This window comes from Octodon degus, unplaced genomic scaffold (assembly GCF_000260255.1).
Source record: "Octodon degus isolate 3935 unplaced genomic scaffold, OctDeg1.0 scaffold00009, whole genome shotgun sequence".
NCBI lineage: Eukaryota > Metazoa > Chordata > Mammalia > Rodentia > Octodontidae > Octodon > Octodon degus.
The window spans coordinates 10,616,912-10,629,698 of record NW_004524585.1 but is presented as its reverse complement, the minus strand read 5'-3'; the positions used below and the strand labels follow the sequence as shown (position 1 = coordinate 10,629,698).

At 51.5% G+C, this 12,787-nt stretch overlaps 1 protein-coding gene across 1 annotated transcript in view; it reads right to left on the bottom strand.

Moving 5' to 3' along the window:
* Pkp1 (plakophilin 1) overlaps positions 1-11,355 on the bottom strand; it is a 43,746-nt gene extending 32,391 nt beyond the window's left edge. The window contains exons 1-2 of the mRNA XM_004625331.2: positions 10,923-11,355; positions 1,535-1,641 (exon numbers count right to left, since the gene is read on the bottom strand). Of these exons, the coding sequence (XP_004625388.1) occupies positions 1,535-1,641; positions 10,923-11,124 (309 nt within the window). The 5' untranslated portion in view covers positions 11,125-11,355. The remainder of the gene's footprint in view (positions 1-1,534; positions 1,642-10,922) is intronic.
* Between the last annotated feature and the right edge of the window lie 1,432 nt (positions 11,356-12,787).

Below are 12,787 nucleotides of genomic sequence, written 5' to 3'. Positions count from 1 at the left end.
TCCAATAATTTGCCTTCCTTGGGTTTAACCTAATCCCATTAGCCTGCATTAGTAAGACATTTTCTGAGAGTCTGTCTGGCCATCATCCTTTGTGTCAAAGCCCTTTCACATCCCTCCCTGATCTGCTAGCTTATTGAGCTCAATCAGCTGGGTTTATGTTGCAATGAGGGTGTCAGCTGACAACAGGAATCAGGAAAAATGAAACAAAACAAGAGAAGTAAATTTACAGCAAACTGAATTCATCTTTCCCTTTAGTTCCTAACCTGTAACATGCAAGAAAGACAAAGCCTGCAAAATTAGCCCTAGCAAAAGCCAGGGAAAGAAAGTTAGAATCAAGCCTATGACAAAAGAACTCCCAACTCATAATCCACCCACTTTTCCCCCTATCCATAATCCCAGATCTTCAACAATCAGGAGTGAACACTGTGAGTAATGTGGCTCAAAGCAAGCACCAGTGATCCTGGGGCCTCAAGAAGAAGAACCCCAACATCCCACAGGGAAGGCTTTCTCCCTATCCGCACAGTGTCTCAAGGAATCACAGAAGAATTTCCAAGAATAATGCAAGATTGTTGAAATCACAAAAGTAAGTGAAAGTCATAGACCTTGAGGACTATACAAGGTGTACCATGTATCCCAATATTCCCAATTTAAGAGTGCAAGAAATGTATCCTAGTTTGTATTATTGTATTAAAAGTGTCTGTCACAGCCCTTATCCCAGAGCTCAGCTCAATAAATATCTGCTCAGTAAGTGGAGAGATGGGTGGAGTGAGTTGAGATCATAAGGAAAATAAAGACAAAACCAGGATTAAGGAGTCTAGAACAATTTCCACCTATGTTAATTATTTGAAATCTTAAGAACCATTGTAATCTGTCTTTTTATGCACATTATTCCTTTTTCTCTGATAATAACAAGTAGAGTTTGTTACAACCACTTTATCCCTGTGAGGAACCCAAGGTCCACAGGTTAAAATAATTTCTCAGTGTCACAGACAACATCAGTGGCAGAGTGAATTTGAGCCTAAGTTTAACTGACCTACAAACTCAAGCAACATTCCACTCCAGTACTAAGACCCTTCTGCAGGAGTCACTACAGTGGACAGGCTGTGCTAGCCTTGGAGGACCTTCTGGAGTCCCGCCATGGCCATCAGTGCTAAAGAAGGAACATTTTTTAGGGTTTTCCTAGAAACCTAAGAAATGGTCCAAAATGGACTTCAAAAATTCAAACCTCTCAAATCCATGAGTCAGACATACTAGGAAATTGGCTTTTAGAAATGTCCTTCCCTATGTTTTTTCTAAAATGTTCTCATTTGAGACATTCACAATCAATCAACCTCAAATTGGGGCTGTAAACATAGCCCTCTTTGAAATAATGGCCAGGCTAGGAGCTCTGGTCAGAGCTGATGACCCCAAATGCACTGACCTCTGCCTGCATTACTCTTCTTTTTCCAGAAAGCAGTGCAGGCTTTCTCCACCATGCACCCCAGACCATCCCTACAAACATTCCAGGTATCTTTGAATGGAAGCAGTTCCTTACCGGATATCCCCATGAGCCATTCCCTGCCTGGAACTTGGAGTAGTAGCTGCTCCGGTTGGTAGTCCCATAGTTGTTGTAATTGTCAGTTAAGCCATCATACATGGAACCTGGGGGACAAAGAGAGGGTTAAGACAGGATGGACATGATACTTACCCATACCTCCTCCCAGGGCATCACCCTACAGCCAGGTCCACCATGCCCATGGAGAAGACAGGTCTGAGCTTCTGAAGGAGGAGAATGAACAAGTCATCTGCTAGCCATCTCCACCTCTCTACATCCTCCAGAGCCAGGGCCAAGAGAAAAGACATCACAGATTACTCCAGCCACAACTTTGAGAGCCTAGTGGCTGCCCAACTCCTTGGGAAGGCATACACCTACAGGTCAGGCATTGTCCTGGATGGTCTGGGAGCACTGCCATCCCAACCCAGGGAAGCACGACTCCATGTTCCACCAGGATCAGCTTCCCACTTCGGGAAGATAGGGAGTATCTTGACATTCCAGGTCCGCGTTCCAAGACCAGAGCACAGTGCAGTGCAGGCGGACTCCAGTAGGATTCCAGCTGAGACTGGATTCAAACTGAAGCCCAGCCCCCTTGGGACCAGGTGATCTTCCACCTCTTTCTTCATTTCTTGAGTCCTCCAGCTGGTAAAAGGGGGAGCAGTGATCAACCTCAAAGGACCCATGAGGATTAATTAATGTTTTCACAGTGCTTGGCGATCCCCAAATGACAGGCTCCGCAGGAGGAGAACAGAATGTCATTAGGGTTATTAGCAGCAAAGTGACTTTGGCACAGAAATCAGACCTGGAATTTGGGTTCCTGGTGGGGCTAGCCTCAATTCCCCTTTCACCAAGTATTGGGAGGTGTCTCTAAGGGATAGCCATAAATCTACAGGACACACTTGCGATTTTGCTCACTTCATTCCCTTTGCTGAATCTGCCCTCCCTCCTCAGCTGCAACCATCCCATCCCATCTATCTTCTAAAGCTAAGTAAAGACCCCCCCCCCTCCTCTGGGAAGCACAAGGCAACCCCTTCCAGCTTCTGAACACACACTCTCCTCTGTCTGCACTCCAAGTCTCTCCCTGTCTGGTCCCATTCCTTGTGCTACAGTGGTAGTGGCTCCATGAAGGGCAAGTCATGGCTCCGTAGCCTAGATGCCAGAGCAAGCTTTGCACCACTCTCTTGTTAAATGTGGCCTCTGAGAATAAAGCTGAGTGGTATGATGAGAACCTCTTAGGAGGGTATGCTTCTTTTCTCTTCTGACAGGTGTCCTATCAGAAACTCTGTCCAGCCTGGCATGGTGGCACACACCTGTAAAGCCCACTACTTAGGAGGCTGAGATAGGAAGGTCTCAAGTTGCATCCTGGACAATTTAGTGAGGTTGTGTCTCAAAATAAATTAAAAAGCACTGGGTATGTACCTCAGTGGTAGAGTACTTGCTCGTCACACATAAGGTTCTGGGTTCTATCCCAGTATAGAAAAAAGGAAGAGCAGAAGAGGCAAGAGAAGAGGGAAAAGGAGGGGGAGGAGAATGGGGAGAAGAAAGTGGGGCAGAAAAGGGTAAAAGAAAAGAGAAAAATAGAGACAAGAGAGAAAGCAAAGGGGTGGGGAAGAGAAAGGGGAAGGGAAGAGGAAGACAAAGGGAGAGAGGAGGCCTTCCTGGGAGTGGAAACTGGGTGACCTCTCCCCAGCTCTGTGAGCACCACCCCTTCATTCATTAGTACCACCCCAGACCTAAGTCCTCTTCCAGGGACTGCATTATCTGAGCAGGGGGTAATGGGACAGCGGAGGAGTGACCCTGGAATGAGGCCAGTGTCTCTGGTTGGGGCCACCTCCATCCAGTGCCAGATGACCATTGTAACCCCTCTCAAGGAGGACCCAGTGGCCGTGAAGGCATTGAGTTGCAGCTGGCACAGTGTGCCCCGGGGTGGGGGGAACTGGAGGAGCTGACATTGGTCTTGGCCTGGAATCTGGAGAAGTCATATCCTTGCTTCGGGCCTCCTTTCCTCTTCTGTAAAAAGAAGGTGTTTGCTCCTTGGCACCCCAAGGCTCCACACAACTTCAGGGCTCTGTGGCTATGAGGTGACGTGACACATGCCTGATGGCATTCAGAGCAGCCTGACCTCTGTTCTCCTAAGCGAGGGTTTAGTTTACAAGGAAGAAGGGCAGACAGCTACAGCAAATCACCACCTCCTGTGCACTTGCCTCAGGGTCCCCTAGGGGCTTCCCATCCCTGTCAGCCACAGCACCCCACCCTGCCTGGCCCAGCCCATCCAGAAGGGCCTGCCCTGTGAGTGATGTCCAGGGAGGGCTTCATTATGCCCACTGAATGCTGACTTACTCTAAGCGCCCTGAGAGTGCTCCTTGCCTGCTCTCCACAGTGGCTTTTCAGGAAGACTGGAGGACTCTCGTGGGCTCAGGAATCCAGAATGTGGGCTCACTAGGGAAGGGCTATACAGCCAGGCAGACACACAGTGAGGATGCTAGAGCTGGCATCCAGGTCTTGCTGCCTCCCAGCCAGCCAGCCAGCCAGCCCACTTCTGTCATCCCTTCTAAGGCTTGGCAGGCCATACTCCACTTGGCTCTTACCAGGGAGTTAGTATTTCCCACTACAGGGCACATATGGGTCAGTCTGCTACTTCCAGATGGAATATCTGTGGTAGTGACAGACAAAGAGTGCTACAGAACTCCAGGGAGGCCTCTTACTTGGAAAGGCATCTCCCAGAAGCTCCCCATGGGGCTTGCACCCTCATGAGAGGGAACCCATGGGTGTGACATGACTCGTGACTTTAAGTCATCAGATAAAACATCTCTCTCTTCAACACCCTGCACCTACCCTGCCACCTTCGTCATACTTCTTTGTGTGGAGGTGGTGAGGGACTGTGCCCTGGAGGTAGGGGTTGAACATATAGACACAGGGACAAATGGAGACGAGGGGTGGGATGCTCTGGAATTGCCAGGTTCCTGCAGTGACTCTGGTGAAGACAGACATGGGCTGTGCCTCTCATGAGCTTGGGCCCCAGCAGGCAGCTCTTGAAAGCATCCTCCAAGCCCTGTCTACCACCAAGGGGGTGCTTGGCTCCCGGTGAATCTGATACTGCCATCACAGCAGCCAACACCACTTCTCCAGCACCAAGGGAAGGGGGTAAAGAGAGGGGAGGAGACCTGAGATATCACATACCTGAAGCCACACCTAGCAGTGTGCTGATACCAGAAGGTGCAGGTGGCAGGTGAGCTCTGGGTGTAAGAGAGCTGCTTCCACCCAGAGGCAGTTTCCCTCTCAACTGACACCAGCGTGTTTGGGGTAAGCAACATCCTCTAAAAGTCAATCTCCGGAGCAAGAAGGTAGGGCTTCTGCACCTGATTCTCCCACTTCTACAGAACTCCCTTCTAGAAAGCCCCCATGCCCACCTCACAATAGTAAGTCCCCACTATCACGGAGTTGGCATTTTCCAAGACAGGGTTCATATCTCTTTTTTTGGATACAGGCGACTGCTCTCGGTTGGGTTGGCCTTTTGTTCAAGCAGCTCTTTCTTCTCCCCTCATATCCCTAGAGGATCAAGGTCTCCATTTAATGCACAGTACAGTCAAGGTCCTTGAATTGTACTCAAATAGGCATTCCAATACTGAAGAAGTCTTTGTTGGGTGGCATAAATCTAGAAAAGAAGAGCAGTGTGTTGCCCCAGAATGCCAAAGCCACCTTCTTGAGAAAGATCGTTGTTTCCATGGGAGGAAAAGGGCCACAATTCATGCACTCAGTTCATCTCAATATGCACCTCTACCTTCCCAGTCAAGCTCTACCTTCCCACCATTGTCTCCAGATGGCTGCATTCACTGTGAGCCAAAAGAGGTGGCTTTGCAGTGAAGCTGGCAGCTGGCCAACTCATGTGTCATCCTCAGGAGGCATCTGACCACCCACAGAATCCCAAGGTCAGAGCACAATTGCCACAGAGTATCTATTACTTTCCTTAATGTACCAGCAATATGGGCTTCCGGTCCACACATCCCATCTCATCTTATGTCAAGTGAACTTTCAGTATGTAAACACCATATCAGAAAATCTGCCACTTGATGGTGGTGGACACTGTCCTTATGCCCAACTTCCCTTTGTTGCCTCAGACAATGACTGGATGATTCTCATTTGTGTCATCATGTAGCCCAAGCGTTCTCATCTACAAAACCTTTGAAAATGGAGGCAGCTCTTTGGTTAAGATACAGGGCATTCTCTCCTGTGAGGGCAGTTGAGCCACTGTAGAGATGACTCATCGTCTTCCACCTCCAAGCTTTCAAATAGGTCACACCCTACTGCACCTGAAACATTCTTTCTCTTCTTCTCAGCCGATCCCTCTCCTTGCATGCAAAGCCTTGTACAAAAATCAGCTCCTAAACGTGACCCTATCCAGTGCTGAGCTCTCCAAACCCTCCAGCATGACTGAGTTGGCGCTTGGGCCAACTGCTGCACCAATTTGGAGCTGGCCTATGAATCTCTTGGGGAAAAATGCTTGTACTCATAGTGTGTGTGTGTGCCTGCACGCACCTCTCTACTTTTCTTCCAGAAAGTAGGGCCTGTGTCTCTCCAGGGAAGCTGGGAACTCCTTAAGCAAGGGATCTTCCACTAGACTCCTGTCTTGGGGTTCTCAGAATGGCTGCTTGCCTGACCAGCAGACAGTCTTTGGGGGCAAGAGAGTGCTAGAACCACCCTTCATTGCTTCTGCTCCCAAATCCTTCCCCTGGCTGGGCAGGGAGACCTGTCCCACCAAGCATCTCTGGAGGTTTATCTCTCGTTGGCTTTGTCTCCAATAAGGCTGGTGTGTCTTTTGGCCTTTTCTACACTTGGATCAAGCCTATGTGTCCCTCAGCTTGAGGAACTCAAGGAAGATGCCCACTGTCTTTTGGCTTAAGGTCACATTTGCCTCTTTCCCTGAATGTCTTCGTGGTGCCGTGGTGCCCAGGACAAGGCCCAACACAAAGGGAATTCAAATGAGGTGAAGGAAGAAGTGTCAGGAAGACTCTTTGGAGACAACCCTTCAGAAGTGGTCATGAGTGGGCAGGAGTGGGTTGGGCAAGTATGACGGGCCAGGTGCCTGGAGGAGAGTGGCCAGTGTCCCCATCTTTTGCGTGGCCACTGGGAGCATCACCAGTGGCCTCCCCCAGTCTGGAGCTTCTAGGAGCCAGAGGAGGGCAAGGAGTTCACACAGCCTTTCCAGGCCATCCAGCCTGGTTCTTGGCCTTTTCCTGGCACACAAACAACAGAAATGCAGAAACAAATTGGGCTGCTGCAGCCTGGGTCTCTCTTCCATCTTCCAAGTGCATGTGGCACCTCAGCCTGCTGGGAGGTGCTCAAGCTGGCCTCTGCTGGAAACACTCTTTCTAATTGTGCATGCCCATCATTAAGCCCAAGGACTGGGTGGGACATTCAGTGGGGACATCCCTAGCCTAGGGGTGGGGTGGTAGGTTAGGTGGGCAAAACTGGGGACAAGACTTGCTGGGACCCAGAGAAAAATTTCTCATGCTTGATTTTATACTAAATTAGCATCTCTGAGAGCTGGACTCAGGCGCTGAATGATTCTTTAAAAATAATTCTCAGGTGATTCCACTGTGCAGCTAAGTCTGAGGCTAATGGGCTAGAACCTTACTTTGTACACTAGTATGTGGCCAAGATTCAGTGAGTGGTGCCTTGAAGGTGGAGCCCCTTGGCAGGGCAGCAGTGCAGCTTGGGTGAAGGGCTTGTTGGGGGAGGGAGCAAGAGGATGGGTCTCTAGAGTGTTGCCATCACCCACCCCTCTGACAGGACCTAATCCAACCTCTGACAGCTGCAGAAACCTGGACAGAGGCAGTGACTTGTCCAAGACCACATTCCAGCCAGCAACGGAGACCAGACAGGGCCCTGGGAGGGATGCATACATACAAACATGTGTGTGTGTTTATACCTGTGTAAACATGACCACGGGTACACAGATGCATGCATGTGTATATGTGTGTGTTATTTGTCTATGCATATTTGACAATGTTTAATATCCTTCCACTTTATTTTGCTCAAACATCATATGCTTCCTAAGAGTCTCAGAGTTTTAAGCTTACAATTGGAGCGCTGGTCTTTGCAATTTGGTACAAGGGGAAAGCAGTTTGTACTCTGAAAAACTTTCTGCCAATGAACTTAGCAAAGGATTGGGGCCAGGGAAACGAGCATCATTTGCTGAGAAACACCCCAGAATGCTCAGCATTTTTGCATGTGTTGCAACAGGTCAACAAAAATTTTGGCTTAAACCCCAACTTCAAGCCAGGATACATTGTAAAGAAACAAGAATTAGTTAATTTGAAGTTTAATTAGTACGTTTTGTTGCTGGAACAAGCTACAGCACAAAGACCCTACACCATCTCTCATCTCAGCTTGGGTCCCAGGAAAACAACCCCAGAGTGATGTCTGTCCAATCTGTGGTCAGGAAAGGGCAACTTCTAAGAAAGAAGAATGAGCAACACCTTCCCCAGGCAGGGGTTCATGCTGAGACACAGCTGAACACAAACAAGAGCCACTGAAGGTGAGGGCTGCCAGGGCTGGCTACCTCACTGGCACAAGGCTGCCCCCTGGGAGCAGGAACAGACACAAGAGCCTTGAAAGGCAAGCCTATCACCTCCCCAGACCCCAGGTTGCCCCAAGCCCAATCTCTCAGCAGAGGGACACAGAGGCTCTGCATTTTCAATGAGATGCGGTACTTCTAAGAAAAAGGAGAAGGCTGAAACTAAGAATCACAGGCATTCCCACAGATGGCAGAGGGCTGGTAGTGTTAGGGTCACTCTGGAAGCAGTGATGGGGGAGCTTTGTGAGTGCTGTCTGTTTATAGTGGTGCCATGTGTTGGGGTTGAGATAAAATGAAGTCTGGGTGAACATGCAGAAAGAGATGTCAAACGTGTTTCCCAGAGCAGGAACCAGTGTGCCAGCCCCTCACTCTCATGGACTGCTCCTTATAACCCCCAAGGGTCTTTCCGCCCAAAGCTAACAAGACCTCCAAGCTATGATCTTCCCTGGCCCCTACGGTTTCCTCGTTTCCCACCCCATCTGGGAAGGAAAGTACCTGACATGGCAACACACACAAGGGCACTGAACACCCAGGAAGCAGCACTGTGCCACCCATTCCATAGATAGACAGGTTCCAAGTGACCTTTTTCTATAGGTCTTCAGCCCAGAGACCCCTTCTGTATCCCCAGGACTTGGGTGACCAGGGGAGTTGTCTGTATAGTCTTTCAGGTACTAGGAAGCTATGTGTACAGCCAGGTGTCAGATTCCTTTTATAGGGATTGGTCTTGGGCCCTCAGTGGGTCAATTCCCCCCATAAAAAAAGACAGAAGAGAATCTAAGGGTCTGAGGAAAAGCTGGCTCTGTCATCAGGATGGATGGTGGGTGGTTGATTCCCTACTGTCCCTCACTGGGAGCCAACAGGGAACACTTGGGTGTTTCTGATGGAGAGGACAGAGAAATCTGATGAAAACAAAGCGAGATAAACCAGAAACACCAGCTTCAAGTGACCCAACTGCCTTTTCCAGCTAGGATGCCTCTGGGGAAACTGGCCCTTTTGGAAACCTCCCCAGAGGCTGAGGGTAGAAGAGACACACCTACAGAGTCAGTGCCCAGAGTTTCTGGGCAGGCATGTATTAGTCAGGGGTCAGCCTTCACTTGATTGGGACCCCCAGGGAGAGCCTGAGACCCGGACACCATCAAATAGGTACACAAAGAAGACCATGGCCAGAAAGAACATTCTGTGACAACAGTTGCTCAGGCAATATTCTGATAGGCTGGGAGAAGGGGGGTGGGGGCTGGGGTGCCTGATGCTTATTTGAGATTTTCCTGGAGCTATGAGCCAGAAGTTGGGGCTGGGTGGGTAGTGGGCAGAAATGGGGCAGCCAAGTCCCCTGCAGAGATGAATAGGGGGTTTGAACTGGGCCCTGGGCTGCAACCAGAAACGGTTTTTATTTCAAACCTATTTTCAAAAAGAGGCAGGTAAGTAGCTGCCAGGGCACTACGAAGAAACGACTTGAGGCAAGTGAACAAAGTGTGGCAGAAGAGACAAGGGCAAAGGGCACTGGGAACAGTGAAGGCCTTTAGGTGTGGCAGGTGGGGAAGTCTGCTGCCTGCCATTTTCTCTACACAGGGCCACTTAGGAAGGCGGGAGCTGAAGCCAGAGGCTGAGTGTGAGCTGCTGTGTGTGCCTGTGGTGGGGAAATGGCCAGAGCTCTATCTCCTTTGTCTCCATCCACCTCAGTCCTTCTGCCACTCACACTCCAAGGTTGGCTTATTAGTTAAGTCCTGGGTGACCCAGACTGGTGTGTAGCATGCATTATTAGCATTTTACCAAACTTAGCTAAAACACAACGGTCGCACACATTTTTCTTAATGGGATTTCGCTATATTAAACTATGTTTTCATAAACCCTCCCAATAGGCCCACCATGTACCAGACCTTCCAGTTTCTGCTAGCTTTCCCCTGTTAGGGACTCTGTCACTTATAGAAACTGATGAGGGAGATCAGATCATAATCTGGATTTGAAAAGTGTCCAGGTGTAACCAGCTGAGCTCTTCCCTGGAGAAGGGGAATTCCCAGCCTTGCCACTCTCAGCCCCCAGTCTTCCCGCGGGACACTTGCAGGAACCTACAATGGGATTTCTGCGTTAGCTGTTGGGGACACGGGGTGTCCCCACAGCCTTCCCTGTGGTCAGAGTTGGACGGCTCTGGGAAGGACTTCCAGCCAAATTTGCCTCTTCTGGGCATGAAGTTCCTCCTAAAGTGCTGTGGTGGTCTGGGGACTCATTCCCATTCCCCGGGGCGCTGCCCATCCAGCCCCAGAGTCCCTGAACTGAGGTCTCAGCAGCCTGCTTAGCAGCCTGGCTGGTCCTACACACCCGGCCCACCAGGACTGGAGTCCTGCTCACCCTGAGCTCTGGGCTCCAACTGCACGCGGAAGGCCAAGGGGTTGCAAAGCCATGGAAGGACCGACAGGGGAGGTAGCACATAATCCTTGGGGAGCACGGGGGCCGCTGCCACAGGACTGGCCAGATGGAATTTGGGAAGATCCCCAGGGCAGGGCCAGGGAAACAAAGTCGTCCCACCCGGGGCTGTGGGCACGGAGGACAGCTCCAGGGCACCCTCGGCCTCCAGGCGGGGCTGGAGAGACGCTCCCGGCTGCGTCCCTCTGCTAGTTACCCACTCTTGCCCACTGGCACGCCTTTGAGTTCGTGGAACCGACTAGACAGTCTCAGGCCACGGCTCAGATTCGTCGCAACCCACCCCAAGGAGCAGCTTCCACCTAAGGCGCCCCTGCTTGGGGCCAGCCGCCCCATCCCTGGCGCCGCTGCCCGACCAGGACGCGCCAGGCAGCCCGCGCGGCCGAGCCTCACCTCGGTTGGAGTGGCTCAGTGTGGACGACTGGGAAGACTTGGACTTCTGCCGCTTGACGGTCATCATCACCTGCTCCTGCACGCGCTGCCTGCCCGACGTGCCTGTCTTCATCTTCTGGTCGGACGGCAGGGCCAGCGTGGAGTTGTCCTGGTCCTGGAAGCATTCGTACGCCAAGGCGGTCTTGAGCGGCGAGTGGTTCATGGTGGCGGCGGCCAGCCGGCGGGGACAGGCGCAGGCGGTGCGGGGCGGCGGGGCGGCGGCGTGGTCTCCTCGCGCTCAGCGGCTCCCTGTGGCCATAGGGTGTGCGCTCGCTCGCTCGCTCGCGGGAGGACTCCCTGCAGCGGCTCCGGCCTCCGCCCGGCTCTGCCCTCTCCAGGCACTGGCGGCCCGCCCTCGGTCAGACAGGATATACCTTCCCTGCCTGCACCACCCACTCGGCGGGGCTGCTCCTTGTGCTCTGACGCGGAGCTGCAGGGCGCTGCCGCTGCGGGAGCGAGCGCTCCAGGGGGCAGGGCTGCCGGCGGGGTGGGAAGCTCGCGTCCCGCGGCCTTGTCCTTTCTCTGCCCACGACCCGGAGCTCGGGGAGACGCCCCTCTGCCCTGTTCCTGCTGGCTCACGGGGAAGGTATGCGCTCAGCTCAGGAACCAGGACGCTGCTCTCTAGGAAAAGAGACTTTCCTGAGCCCCAGCCCAGCCTCAGGAGAGCCAAGTGACCCTCTCCCTGGACAGAGGTCAAGGCAGAGACCAGCCTGGCCACGGGGGCGCCCAGCCTGTGGCAAAGCACAGCATCTGCCCAGCGGGACTGAGCAAGATTTCGGAGACCACTCATTCTGCTCTAAAGCAGCTTCAGGCTTAGAGGAGCAAAGTCCGGGCAGGAAGCCTCACCAAGGGCCAGATTTGAAATGCAAAACCACCAAGTAGCACATCTGTCACTTTTGCAAATGCCACCTGAATAGGGCATCCTCTCTGAAACCTCATACGCAGGCCCTAAGACAGTGCCTGGCACATAACATACTGTAACACAACATAACATAACATGACATTGTTCAATGGGTGGATTAGTGCCAAGCTAATTTAAGATAAAGCAAATTCTACCCATTCTTACTGAAGAACTGAAGCTGCCTCATCCCTAGAACTACTCACTGTGGACTTGCTGTCCTAGCACTGATGTGGGCCTTCTGTAGACACTGGTGCCCCAGGACGTGCATGGTGACTCTTCATTCAGGTGTGCCCTCCCCAGGTGTGGAGGGAGCCCCCACGGGTGACTTAGGTGTGTGACAGTACCTGAGCATTTTTCAAAGTACTTTGACAGGAATCCCTGAAAGGCCTCCCTCCCTCCCTCCCTGCCCAGCACCCTGAAGCAGGCGACACTGAACACTTTCCCCACTTCTCCATGCCCCAGAGCTCTCATTCGCACAGCCATCACAGCTCTGGAGCAGCGTAGTCTGCTCAGCTTAGAGTTTGGGTCTACAAAGCTGTGTGATGTCACAGCTGTTACTTTTGCTGTCACCTGTAGTTGCTGTTCCCAGCTTACACACATAGCAGTTTAGTTTGCCCTTAACCTGCAGTGGAATGGACACCCAGAAATCTAAGCTTGCTGAGAATTCTGTACAGGGAATAGATCAAGTCGATGAAGCCGGTGAGGGGCTGGGGAGATGGCTCAGTAGAATAAGTGCTTTCCTAACAAGTGCAATGGCCTGAGTTCAATCCCCGGTTCTGCAAAAGAAAAAAAAAAAAAAAGCTAAATGATGAAGCCGGTGAGGTGGTGCACACCTGTTATCCCAGTTACTCAGGAGGCTGAGGCAAGAAAGTACTCTTTCTATCAAAGTACTTTTGAAAAGAGGCAGGGACATAGCTTAGCAACA